We start from the raw sequence: 14,110 nt of genomic DNA, 5'->3' as shown, positions 1-14,110 counted from the left end.
AGAACCAAGTTGTCTGTACTTTTGTAAGGGATAGGGGCCAGTTTGGCAGGAGGTGACTGCAGTGAGGGATTTGCCACATGCAACTCCTGGCAGAAGCCTGAACCAGAAACCCTTGATTCAGTCAAATTAAGCAGCAAAATCTGTTTTGCTGACCAGTTGCCAACTGCTGCCCCATGCATCTTGGTGCTTTGCATGGAGCTCAATTGGGTATTGCAGCAGATCAGCAGGATCAGGAGTTGCAGTCTGTGTCTGGGTCTAGCTTGTTTGACCAGAGGCTTTAATCTCCAGCTGGGAACAACCAATGCACCCCAGAGGAGTTCACCTTGAATGAAACAAACCCATTGGAACGCTGTGATCAATTGATTTTGTGGGACCTCAGGAAAAGTTATTACCTCCTTTGCTAGCTTCACGCCATGCTCATAGGTGAGTGGTTTCTCCTTCATGTAAAGCAGCCGAGCCAAAGTTTTGGGATCATCCCGGAGATCAATCTAATAGAAAATACAGAAAACCCATGCTCAGTAACACCTTGCTGTAATTCTTGAAACAGGTTTACAAACCCACAGTCATGTTCTTGTATGAGCATCTACCTTCCCAGCCTCAGATGATACGTCATAAATTAATTGCATGTGTTTTCTTTTTTTTCTTTTCTTATTGTTTAGCGTGATTTAGTTCTCACTGGTGGGTTATTGGGCCACAGCTCAGATATAGCTGCTGTACAGTAGAGATGCGGTTCTCAATGGCTCTCACAATGTGTCCTGTAAGGTGTCGGTGGAAGCCTGAGCCCCTTTGGAAGGGAAGGCTGCTGCAACCCTGCTCTGCATCACCCATAAAACACCCTGACAGGCCAGACAGACACAGCTCAGTCTGAATGACTTGAAACAAAATCCTGTATTTCCATGGAAAACTTCAAAGTGAAGCATTCTGGTATTTTAAACCCATCCATTTTCAGAGTGTGTGTTCCAAAGGGTAATAGTTTTATTTTAAAATTGGCATTTTAGATTATTCCAATGTGGAAAACAAAGCCAGCATGATTTGACTTCCGTATGGCAAGAAGATTTTGGTTTTGACCAGATTTTGATTTGTTTCTCTAACTTGGCTTAGGTTACTGTCCAGTGCTTGGACATTGTCCAGACTCATATTCTTAGTTCTCACAGTGTCTAGCCACTCTGTGCTTTGGAAGCAACTCCATATTTAGGGCATTTTTATTTGATTGATAGATTCATAGATTTTAAGGCCAAAATAAAGTGGTTTGATCGTTTAGTCTAACATCCACTATAACACAAGCAGGATGGTGAGTCACTAAATGCAATATTGATGTAAAACATGAGGAAGGATATTTCCTTTCCATTTCGCTAAGTCCTTTGGTTAATAATTCCCATTTTTAACATTTAGTTTGAAGTTTGTCTTCTGCCTCTAACCACAGACTTGAATGTTTTTTTCCCCTCACTAAATGCCTGCTAGAAATCTTTTCTCCCTATAGGTATTTATTCCTTGATAACACATTAATATACATTTGAATGAAAAGATGGGAAGAGTTTTGCCAGTCAGGACTAGGATGATGGGACATCTGCATGTTGGTTTCCATTCCCAGTCCCTGAGTTTTCCTCTAATGGCTTCATATCACATAAAATGTTAAATAGGAAACTTTTCACAGAGTTCAGCCTCCAGCCACCTGTGGGGTGGAACAGGAGCCCCCTTGCTCTAAAGACCCCCATGATGGCCAGTGGTGCCCCAGATAAGTGCTACCTGTGTTCCTATGAGGACGTAAGGCACATTGGGCATGCAGACTTTCAGTTCGGGCACCCACTCCTCCTGGACATTGTGGTATGAGGCAGGGTTCACCACGGAGAAGCAGATCAAGAACACATCTGTGTTGGGGTAGGACAGGGGTCTCAGCTGGTTGTAGTCCTCCTGTCAGGGGAGAAGAGCAAATGCATTATAGGGTGGGGGATAACTGATGATGTGGCATCATGTTGGCTCTCAGTGAACTGTTGAATGCTGTCCTTCCATGCTCACGAACACTTATAACCTCCAGGGAGCTGCTGAGCGAGGAACCAAGATTCATGGGCCAGGGATACTGTTTAATCAACATCTCTACTCAAAACAGCTCCTCAGTACAGGAAAGACATGGACCTGTTGGAGAGGGTCCAGAGGAGGCCACAAAAATGATCAGAGAGATGGAACAGCTCTGCTGGGAGGACAGGCTGAGAGAGTTGGGGTTGTTCAACCTGGAGAAGAGAAGCTCCTGGGAGACCTTATTGTGGCATTTCAGTACTGAAAGGGGACATAAAAGAAAGATGGGCACAGGCTTTTTAGCAGGGCCTGTTGCCATAGGACAAGGGAAAATGGTTTTAAACTAAAGGAGGGAGATTCAGGCTGGAAATGAGGATGACATTTTTTACAATGAAGGTGGTGAGACACTGGCCCAGGTTGCCCAGAGAGGTGGTGGCTGAACCATCCCTGGAGACATCCCAGGCCAGGCTGGACGGGGCTCTGAGCAACCTGAGCTGGGTGAAGATGTCCCTGCTCATGGAGGGGGGGTTGCTCTAGATGAGTTTTGAAGGTCCCTTCCAACCCAAAATATTCTATAATTCTATGATTTTGTTTGTGTGTATTATCCATGGTGATGCTGGTGTAGAGGGCAATGCTAAACAGTGGCCATCACGGGTGGTATAATAAAAATTGATCTTGAGGCTGCGTGTATCTGCCTCAGCCCTCCAGCAATCTGATACTATCCTGGGAATTATTTTAATGTCACTGCTAGCTAATATTTGCTGATGACACACATGTCTAGAGGCTTTTCTGTTAATATTGTGGGCTTTCTGTTCCCCAATAGACATTATAGACATGACCATATACAACAAATATGGGTCTCCGGGCTATTTGGTACCCTTGCAGTCACGTATGGTATGCAGCAATGTGTCAGTCAGCAGAAGACACATGTCCTGAGAACACAAAGCAGATCAAATCTAGCCTGCAGTGGCTGGGTAAATCACTGGGGGTGAATTAGTGTTTCCACAGGCCCTGAATTGGGGAAGGAGAGATGTCTTCTCTTTGTGCTAGTAGTGAAGAGGGTAAATTTTCAAACAGCTCAAAGTACAGCTGTGTCGTGTTGTGATCTGGCTTTGATAGCTGAGTTTCAAGGAAGAATTTGAGTCTGTTTTCAGGCTTCAGATGTTGAGAGTGAGCAGAGGTTTTGCAAGATGTGTGAAAGGGATAGACTGGCTTTTTGTGATAGTGAGAGTGTATGTAGCTGTGTCTGGTTGGTACTTTTCAATGAAACCTGTTAGAAAATTTCAGTGAAACGAAACAGATGCTTGTAGAGGGGATACATCTGTTCTGGATGATGTTTTTAGGGGGTCCAGAATTAAAAAAGGGGAAAGGAACACAAAGTTGGAGCGTAGGAGACAATAATACATGTTGCTGTCAAGCCTGATGGAGACTTAAGTCTTCAGTGTACAGTTTCTACATTCTGGGAAAGCCTCAAATCTCTGCAGTATGGTCTCTTTTTTTTTGCTTATAATTGTCTGAAACTTCAACTGCTGCAGTTCTGCTTTACAGATGCTGAAATAGTTAATAACTCAATGAAAAGAAAAAAAAAAAAGATATCCAGGCGCTGTTGCTTGGACTTGAGAACACTTATTTGAGGTAGGGAAAACCCACATTAGGGGCAGAAGCAGTACAGCTGCTGTCTGTCCTGCAGGAGAAACTGATACAGGACTATATCACTGCACGCTTAGATTAGATGGTGTCTTAATTCAGCCTTGCATATGTCTTGCTTTGGCGGGTCAACAAATGACAGGGCTTAATTATGAGTTGAGACTGGTAAATATTCTTTCCAAAGTCTTTTGTTCACTAAGTATGCAATGATAAGATGATTCAGGCTACTTCTGAATCGACACCCATTTCTGTAAAAAACTTAAGGATTATGTAAAAACAATCTGCTCCAACATTTTCTAAACAAAAACCTTAATTATTTACTCTGAAAGGAAGTATGAGGCCAAAATTAGCTCTCATTAAAAAGAAGTTTAAAGAAACATCCTAAACAACAAACTAAGTGTTTTGTCTAACCGAATGTTTATTGTCCCAAACCCACTTCAACAGGAAGAGTAAATGCCCAGTTAGCATCTCCAGTCCCACAGCCCCAGTATTTGGTGTAAAGCCGGAGTACTTGTCAACTGACCTGTGTTTTTCCACTGTCATAGATAGTACTGACCTGAAGAAGGATTTACATGACAAGAGGGGGTGTTTGGACATAGCAACCCAAGGAAGAGTGGATTCACCCTGTTCAAGGAATGGCAGGAGAGGAAACTCGAAGACATTGTAGAAACATCAGCAATACAGGCCATGAAGAAGTCGTTGGAAAGAGATTTATAGGAGGCTTTGGGGATGGAACCAGATGAGTTAATAGAGAAAAAGTGGATGCCAACACAGTGGGAGCAAAGGAGTAAATGCATTATAGAGATGGCTGAGTTATAAGCAGATGCTGTGGGTGAGGGAGGCCTGGCCAGGTGCCTGCCTGTTTATGGGACATTATTTTAACCCGGTACATCAAAACTGGTGACTTCTCCGACATTGTGCCAGAGTCAACATGGGCTGATACTAGATGCTTGGCAAAGGTCTTTTTTTGTGTTTTCGGTTTAATTGCTGCAAGTCAGCCTCCTAAAACAGCCACGTGGTGGCAGCAAGCCCTCGAGGAATGGTGATTTAGGATTTTTGGAAAGAAATTGGCTAAAAATGACCAGTTTAAATATTCCAGATGTGCCTATTTAAAGGGTCTGGAACTTACTGTACCATTAAAAATGTGAACTAAAATCCATGAGTGTGCTGCCTTGCAGTGACAGCAACTGGGCTGTGCATTTCATTTTATTTTGTTTGTTCCTTTGTGGCCCCTGGAAAATGCTTTTTCAGGAGGACCGTTCCCAAGTTGTGTTAGAAGCACAGAGCATTATATAAACCCTAGAGAGGGGCAGCCATGCATCACGTAGCAGAGGTCTCATCTCCTGTCAGGGTACACAGAAGCTTGCATGGATGTGTTAATGCACAAGCACAAATGTCGAGGGTAAGAGGCAATCAGCTCTCCCATGTTTCCCTGTCTTTGCAGGCTGGCAGGAACCTGCAGACCACACCAGACAAGGACCCTGTCTCTGTTCATACCTGGTCTCTAGGAGAGGGCTATAGCAATGGACCATTATGAGCTACGGCACACTGGGATCCTTTCTCATTCAGAGACATTTGGTGATTGAAGCCAAGCAAATAAATGGAGTAAAAAAGGGACTGAACATTTGCATGAGTACGGGTACATCCAGAGGTGTTGCAGCTGGTGACTGTGGTGTTTGGGAAGGGACGTGAGTCCTCATGGAGTCAGGCTGTAGACCATAATTAATTCATTTCCCTGTCTTGTGCTTGCATTTTGCTGCCTTTTATTTAGGGAGTGCAAGGCTTCCCAGTTACACTGCCTGGCCACTGGCTTGGCATGGAAACACCAGCACCACACCTTGCCTTGCTGGGTTACATGCCTGTGGCTTGCTGGGGCTGAGAGGCATTGATGGGTGTTGGTCCCTTCATGCTCTCTCACCACCAGCAGGCTTGCAGCACTGGGGCTCAGAAAGTACAGCAAAACCTGTTTTTTTTAAATGTTGCTGCCATGCTGATCTCACGTACACTCCCTGCCATGTCAGCCTGTTAAAGCACTCTGCATGGGAGTCCAACCTGGGGAAAAAAGACCACTGTTTTTTTTTCCTCCCAACACTGTTAGTATCAGATATGCAGAAAAGCAGATACCCCAGATCTGGGGTCTATGCCAGCTCTCCCTTCGGGCTGACATAGGGTCCTGCTGCAGGAGTACATTTTCCAATTGTTATTTCATTAGCATATGTTTTATAGCATTGTAATGTCAAGTGCTATTTTTGGCTATGACTTCACACCGATGCCTTTGGAAGGCCACACATCACAAGGAGAAGGAGGGAGGAAACAACCCAGATGATGTGTTGTTATAGCTCGAGCATGTGGGAAGCATCATCATTTCAGCCTCCACTGAGATGCAATCTAGTCATCAAGAAATTATTCATGCTCTGAGTTTTGACTAGATGGCCACGTCCTCTGGACCAAGGTCTGAAAGGGAAATGAGCCTGATGAGTTAAAAGTGGTGCTTGAAGGCAGCTGGTGCTCTGGCTAGTTGGAAGCAGGAGATGGCAAAATGATTGTGGAGGAATTGATGGAGGGGTGAATTCTGCCAGAGAGGCTGGTTTGTTTTTCTTCTGGGCTGGGAAAAAAAAATAAGAGGATGTGGGTGGCAGGTGGAACTATCAGCCCTACGAAACAGTGGAAGTATTAAGGCAATGGATAAAATCTGACTGAGAACGGAATATAACTCCAGTCTCATTAGCAAAGGCTTGCAGTGCTGCTGGATTGTGACAGATATGCTCCGAGCTCTGTGTTTGAGAGCACAGAATAGAAAATTGAACTTGCATTAAACAAGAGACAAGGACTTGGGTCATATTTTGGGACTGATTTCTGGATGTCTGTTTGTACCTTGTAAATAGAAAGGCTGGGTGAACTGTGACACCACGCTAGCTATGAAGTGGATGTTGCTTCCTGCAGACATGTGATAGGAATAAAATGAATAAAAAGTGAGACGCAAAGCATAAAAGCCCCAGTCCTGCTGAGCACAGGCTGTTCAGAGATGACAGTTTGTCCTGATGTGGTTTTTGACTTCTTTGCATACTGCCACAAAGTATTTTCTGTAATAAGTGGCCTTCTGCAGACAGGAGACTCTCCTTGTGCATTTCATAGCAGTCAGTCATGGTCAAAAAAACCCACGGCCAATAAGTCCTCCTGAAAGCAAAGCTCAGTATCCAGAGCTCCTCTGTGCCAGGGAGTGAAGCAGGGTCCCAAATCTGCTTTCCCCTCCTGGTGCCTCCAGGTACCAGCTCTGACTGGGGGAACCGGTGGGTGTGGGCTCCAACCTTCCCAGGCTGGGAGGGACCTGGGACCTGCTCCCTCTCCTCTCAGCAGGTGATTTTCTGCAAAGTTCCTGTGCAGATTGTGGTCCTTTCTTTAGTCTGCCAGTCACTGGCCTCTGGAGGTAGGACAGGGAAATTCACCATGAAAAGCTGTTGCTCCCTGAACCCTTTTCTGCTCTTCTACTGGCAGAACAAGGCTGTGAGAAATACTCTTCCTTCATCTCCAGGGGCTGAAATGAGCCCACAGACCAGAGCTCTTCTGTAAACTTTTAGTGCAAGCACACTGTATCAGACCACAGACAGCGGAAACAATAAAAACATAATGTAAGTAAGTGTAGGATACAGCCTCTCCTGTAATGGACACCCTTGTCCTGGGAGAAGGATGTTGGGCTGGATGCCAGCCTGGCTGGGTTACCATTTAAAAAGTCAATAGCTGGTGATCGATAGGCTGGTGCTGTTATTACATTAGTTTTCTGATCTTGGAAATGGGAATTCTTCTCTGTATCTTCCATGCCACCATGTGGTAAATGTAAGAAAACATTGAGTTTATATGAAACGTCATATTTGCAGTAGGAGGTGGATACATGAGAGGGTGAAAAACCTAATCAGGCTTTAGGGTTTTGCTTAGACAAAATTCAGTCTTAGGGATGAGCTTGCTGAACATGAATGAAGTCTCTATGCAGAAAAAAAAAAATAGAAGGTCAACAGTTCAACCATTACAACTTGCAACTGATCGTTAATATTTGTAAAGAAACCTCCATGAACAGCTCGAACAGCAAAGCCCAGTAGGTGATAGTAACAAACAAAGCATGAGAAAGGAAACTTATAAATATTTTGTGGTAGTTTACCTGCCCTGCAGTGTCATAAAGTCCCAGCAAGTGTTGTTGTCCTCCCACAGTCACAGTTACTGAAAGAAAGAAACAAGAGATGTTTATGCACAAGCCAGTGGACTGATTTTTATGTGTTTTAATCCTAAATGCCAATACACACCTGTGCTAGACACATTAGCACGTGTCTTGCAATGTACACTCTAAACCAAGCACATCTGTTCAATCCAAATTGAAGGCAACCTAAAGTCACAACAAAAGCAAATTATTTATGCCAAGCTCATATTTCTTCACAGACAGCCAAGAGTGATAAACCGCTCACATTGCTGCTACCAAGGACCCAGCCACCAGCTGATCCCCATGAAATGCTGGGACTTGAAAGTACAGGATTCCTGCCTCCCCACCGTGAGCATTGGGGTGGGGTTGTCATGGATCATTGAGAGGGTTTTTTAGTTATTTTGTTTGTTTGTTTCAGGCTGTGAAATGATGAAGCATTCAGAAGTGGTTGATGTTCGATGGGTCTTGGTGGAGGTGTGCTGCCTCTTGGGCGACCTGTCTTGTCCTGTGTCATGCAATCGCATGTCAAGTGGCTGCGCTTAATATGTGGGGCTCTGTGGTGGTGGCTTCAAAGGATAGGGAGGAAGAGGAACACTAGTATTTGCAGAGTTGTTGAACAGATTCTGTTGCAAATGAACGGAAGAATGGCTTATTTTATTGATCACACACAGCACATTTACTCCTTTAGTAGAATTCACTGTGTACTTAATTTTGAGCCCATTGACGAAAATGTTTTCCCATTGCCTTTGGATGAACCCCATTATTAACTGATCACTGTAACCAGTATTAATTTCTATAAAGGATATGATCTGTGTTAAAGACAGTTAGCCAGTTAATCTGCTTAAATCATTACTACTCAATTGGAAAGAAAGGGTGGGAATCCAGTTCCACCCTTTAGTCAACAGGAAGACTTCAAACATTCATCAGGGAACTTGCTCAAAATAATGATATTCTTGCAGCCCATGGACTATTAATTTTTTGAAGCATGAGGGAAAACAACTGGGATGAACATAAAGCTGTGGCTGGGGCAGAGGGGGGCTAAGACTGGTGCCCATCGGCTGATCACAACTTGCAGTTAATGAGGACTGAGGAAGATTTAATAGTTGCTTTTGGCAAAGAGGAGGCTTGAACACATCACACATTTTCTTGCTGATTTTTTTTTTTAAGTGATAAGACGTTTGTAGGAGAAAAAGACCTACCAGTTTATAGAAGTTAATAGCTCCTGCACTGGGGAGCAATGTCCTGTTTGAAATCTCTTAGACTTGAAGTCTCTGTCAGTGTGGCTGGACAGACTGATTATTCAGCAGCTTTACTTGCTTGCAAAGTGACACGGTAATTTTGCTAGCATATAAAGAGAACAAAACTGACATCCTGAAAGTACAACAGCTCAGCAAGGACCAGACTTGCTGAGGAGAGCAGGATGGGCCGCACTCACCCGCTGCTGGGGCTGTCTTGTGATGTGCAGGGGAAAGAGGAGATGAGAAGGAGCTAAGAACCCTCCTCTGGCTCCTCAGTTCAGGAGGTAGCTCACACACAGTGCAGCTCCCGTGGGGCTAGCTGTTGACTATGGATGTCCATAGGTGGAAGAGCCCAGGGAAGAAGTACCAGAGTGGCGAGATGGGTATCAATGCAAACAGAAGACAGTCCAGATGCCCCATCCCCTTCTTTCAACCTGACTTGAGTAAACTAATTTGAATGAAACCTCCCCAGAGCCCTGGTTTTCAACTTTTTGTGGTGTATAGAGTATCAAAATGTCCCAGTAGAGGTAGGAACTATAGAAGTCTGCTGACAATATGCAGTTTCTCAGAAGCAGTGGGGCCACAGATGTTCCTGCACAACTTACTGGAGGCAGCCAGGTGTAGCTTTTTTTCCAGTTGCAATCTTAGCCAGCCTTCAACCTGCCACTGCACAGGAGCCAGACCTGCTCTGCTGATTTTACTCTGCCTAAGGACCGACTGTGGGAAGTTGTGCCCCTCAGCTGAAGGCAATTTTCCAGCCTTCCAGCAGTGCTCAGCTGGCCGAGGTGGTGTTTGGGACTGCATGTGTGCATGAGTCGCACTGTCAGTCCTTGGTTGAATTTATATGGAGTCTGCAGAGCACATCCAAAGCAGAATTCTCATATAGCAGCTGTGTGGCCATGGGGTGTGTGGAGGTGCAAGTGATGTAATGTGTGTGATGAATACAAAGAGACATTTGCCATATGTCAGTAATAACATAGTTATCCAGCTTTACCTCTCATGCTGGCTGATCCTGAGCACCAGCAAACTAAGCTGCTCCCTGCTTGCAAAATATCAGCTCAAATATACAGTGTTTTAAAAACTTAAAAGTCAAACTTAAATATACTCTGTCCAGGCTCAGGCTGCTGTGAAGGTTTGCTGGCCCAAATCTTGGTGGCATCTGACTGACAGAACTACAGTGGCAAAAAGCCCTGCTGCAGGTACAAATTGCTGCCTTTTCCAGTAGTTAATATGTTTTGGAGATAAGCTGTTTGGACAGAGGTTCAGTCTGTCTGCGGTGCTTTGCCAGAAGGATTTGCTGCAACAACTCCTAAACCCTTATCTGTGCTTTGTGGTCCATGAAGTCATGGTGAATATATTGCAACAGATATGTGGAGCCACACACAAGGAACAGTTATCAATAGTTTGTGCAATTTCATTCGGCTCTTGGTGACCTCTGGGAAATGCAAAGGGGGAAAAAAGAGGCTGGTGGCGAACTACCATTACTCTTTTGGGAAAGATACACCCTAGGTCTAACTAACTTGCACATCAGATTTTCATTCTCTTTATAGCACCCTGCCTCCCGTGCATCCTGCTGTGAATTTCTGTGTAGCATCAATAAGTTATTTTCCTTGTTTTTCCCCATCAACCTTTCTGTTTTCTTTCTCATTGCTGATTGTTCTAATCTATCTCATCATCAGAAGACATCCTTCCTGTCCGCATCACCTCTCTAAGTTCATATCCACCACCCCAGCAAAACTGTCTTGTTGGCTTAACTTCAGCAGCAGACAAACTGCTGTCTTTGGATTCCTGGCTCCAGATGCAGAGCGGACCAAAAGGCTCCCACTGACAATTCAAATAATCACTGGCTCTTGAAACAGCAACATCTAGATTAATGTATTGGTGCTGAAATTTCCACCACGCTTTCATGCTAGCAAAACAAATGTCAAAACAAATGGCTTTTGCTTGTGACAACATCATGGTATTTTTATACTAAGAGTTTATCAGTCTGCCTCTGTCAGGCAAACGGCTGTTCAGTGTGTCCACTTGGTAGGTCGTATTTATGAGCTGAGATTGCTTTGATAGATTTGTAGGCCTTACTTTTGGCTTTATCTCGGTTTACTTTTACTTACCCTGTTGCTATCTTTTCCTGTTCTCTCAGTGGCCGAGCTTATGGGAAGCCAACACAGAATTCCTTCCCAGTCACTGGAGGTTATGCAGGCTTCTTTATGGGCTTGTGAACTTGGCTTTATAAGTGGTCTTGGAGTAACAAGATAAATACAAACTCTCCTTGCCATTTACTGGCCATATTGACATATTCATTAAATACTGAAATGGCATGGCCTTTAACACTAAGTGCAGCAGGGAATGCAATAAAATGTGGCTGAATACTTGCGCAGTCCTGGTTCTCATTTGGCTCCAGTCTGGGTTGCAGCAGACGATGCGATGGGGCAGATGTTTTCCTCCTTTCACTGGATGGTTTTGACTAAATGCGGAATGTGTAAAACACTGCTTTTAAAATGTTAGCTAGATCACAAATGGGCTGGTTATTTCTTGCTACAATTTGAATAACTATTTTGGGACGACTCCAGGGCTTTGTTTCAAGTCTGTGTGCATGGAGTTTTGCTAATGGGCTTCAACATAGAACTCTGAAACATGCTGTCCTGCTTGAAGGCCACTGCAGAAAGGCAAGGCGCTAAGTGGAGTTATTGTGTGGGCTGGATCTGGTTTGTGGACCATCACCTGGTCCAAGCTGGGAGCTCTGTTTTTAAATAAGTGATTAGTTTATGTTCCTGGGGAATATATGACAATTTTTGTTGATATTCTTGTTGCCCAGGTTGCCCCAGATCCACCTGTCAATGATCAGTCTTTCCCAGACTCTTCCCCTTTGTATTTCGTCTGCTCACAGCAAAGCCCTGTTGACTTTGTGGGACTGAATTTTCCCTTGGAAGAGCCCTTCAGCCTCACAACAGCAACATGCACAGTCTGCACTGACAGAAAGGGGATGTAAATTGTTTGCTGTCCTCCGAGAATCTATTATCCTTAACAGTGCAAAGCAGCACGCAAGTCTCTGGTTTGACACCAAACTAGGATACGATAGCTTGGATGCTCTTAGCTGTGGTACAGGAGAGTGAATGTGCACATCACGGGGAATTTTTCCATGCCTGTGAAGAGGTGCTTGCAGAACCAAATGACTGTAAAATCACTAGCCAGAATATACACGATAGCTTAGGCAATGTCTAAAGCGATACCACATGGGAGAAGGCATGTATTTATTCTAGTGCCTTCCTGCCAACAAATTAAGGTCCAGCTGCTTTGGAGAGAAATGCCAGGAGCATGACAGCAAGCAGAGATGGTAACACCTGCCTGGATGGAAAGGCTTTTTCATTTTTTGAGACAAGTTAATCTGCATCAAACCTCAAACTTTCACAAGGGCCACCTTCTGCCCTTATCAGCAAACTCGCACTATTAAGTTTGTGCATTTGTCTGTTTACTATTATTATATGTACCAGATGCATGTTACTTAACACAGACTAATAGCCACCAGTATAAGAACAACTACAATTCTCATTGCCCTACTGGCAGTAAAAATGCCCAAGTCTGTTTCTTTTATAGCTGGGAAAGAGGGTAAAATCAGAAGATGGACAAAAGAGCACTTTTTGGTCAGCTGCAGTAGAGTTTAGGTGGAAATTTTGGGTTCTTACTGCTGTGAGGGATGGGTAGACAGCCAAATTTCTCATTTCTACAATAGATAGAAAGGTCTTTACATATGTGCCTCATAGCTTTACTTAAAGTTCCAGAGGTGTTTGTTCATACAGGCCTCACTCAAGAGGGAGCAATACTGTTTTAAACTCCTGGCTTCAGCTTGTGCCCAGTTTCACAACACTACTTCAAACCAAATTTCTTTGTTCATGCATGTATTAATATATGTTGGGTGAAGCTCTACATGAAACTATAACTGTTTCTGATCAGTGCTAAATACAGTTCTGGTACTACGGAGAGGGGACAGCAATGAGAAATAAACTAAGCAATATTTTTGTCTTTAAAATACATTGTGCACACACACATTTATTAATATATGTAAAATACAGGTATGTATGTATTTTTCCAGTTTCTGCTTGAACAAAACTTACAGTTGTAGAGTGAAATATTTTGCCTTGACTTGGGGAAGCCTAATCATGCCGAGGACATTTGGAAAGGAGAAGGGTGCACATTCACAAAGGGACATAGACATTATTGACAAAATAATGGGTGAATGGCTCCATACTCAGTCCAAGGGATTGGAACCACACTGTCACCCAGAGGGACTAGAGCACCTCCCAGGGAGGTGAGAACTGATCTCCTTCTCCACAGGTCTTTTGTCATATGAAGTAGCTGATAACCCTTGTGAGTACGCCCTAAATCTGCTGCAACACTGACCTATAAAGTCAGAACATTTTCAGCAATGCCAGAACCATTCATTCCCAGTTTTCTTTGTGCCCTTTACCAGAATAATTGCCAAATCATTCATATAGAGTGTAACGGCAATTAAGAAGGTGTTTTTTTGTGTTGTTTTTTTTTTTTTTTTTTGTGCTTTCCTTGTCACAGATTCAAGGTTTTAGTTGAACCCATCAGAAGGCGGAACCAGTCAATCGTTTCTCCAAGGGGTTTTATTAGGATAATCATCTTTGCGAGGCATGACTCAAGTTCAGACCATCTCTTCAAGAGCAAATGCATTGTCTGTGGTCTGCAGAAAATGCCAGAGAGTCTCAGGGACCTTAAGTTCCTTCCTCTGACACCTTTCAGAATGATTTCTGTGAAGTTGTCGGTATTCTGAATGTGCTGTGTTCTCCAGCAGCTGATATCTTGCTTGCTGGGTAACATTTTTCTTCCTTCCTGAGTGTAGTTTTGTGAAAGTTTTTGTAATGAACTGGAAATCCCCCTCCTCTTCACAGGTCCTCTCTGGCAGGACACGAGTCCTTTTGTAGGAGCCTGTTTGAAGAAGAGCGATTTTAAAATATCTTTTTTATAAATTGCCTTCTTTTTGTACCTCATAGCTCCTAAT

General features: G+C 43.8%; 1 protein-coding gene across 1 annotated transcript in view; it reads right to left on the bottom strand.

Moving 5' to 3' along the window:
- RHOJ (ras homolog family member J) overlaps positions 1 to 14,110 on the bottom strand; it is a 65,160-nt gene that overhangs the window by 9,572 nt on the left and 41,478 nt on the right. The window contains exons 2-4 of the mRNA XM_082058833.1: positions 7,814 to 7,872; positions 1,747 to 1,911; positions 393 to 488 (exon numbers count right to left, since the gene is read on the bottom strand). Coding sequence (XP_081914959.1) covers positions 393 to 488; positions 1,747 to 1,911; positions 7,814 to 7,872 — 320 coding nt within the window. The remainder of the gene's footprint in view (positions 1 to 392; positions 489 to 1,746; positions 1,912 to 7,813; positions 7,873 to 14,110) is intronic.

Source organism: Streptopelia decaocto, assembly GCF_964273445.1.
Source record: "Streptopelia decaocto genome assembly, chromosome: 7".
In the NCBI taxonomy this organism is placed as follows: domain Eukaryota; kingdom Metazoa; phylum Chordata; class Aves; order Columbiformes; family Columbidae; genus Streptopelia; species Streptopelia decaocto.
The sequence above is the reverse complement of the archived record's forward strand: the minus strand, read 5'-3'. Positions and strand labels throughout refer to the sequence as shown.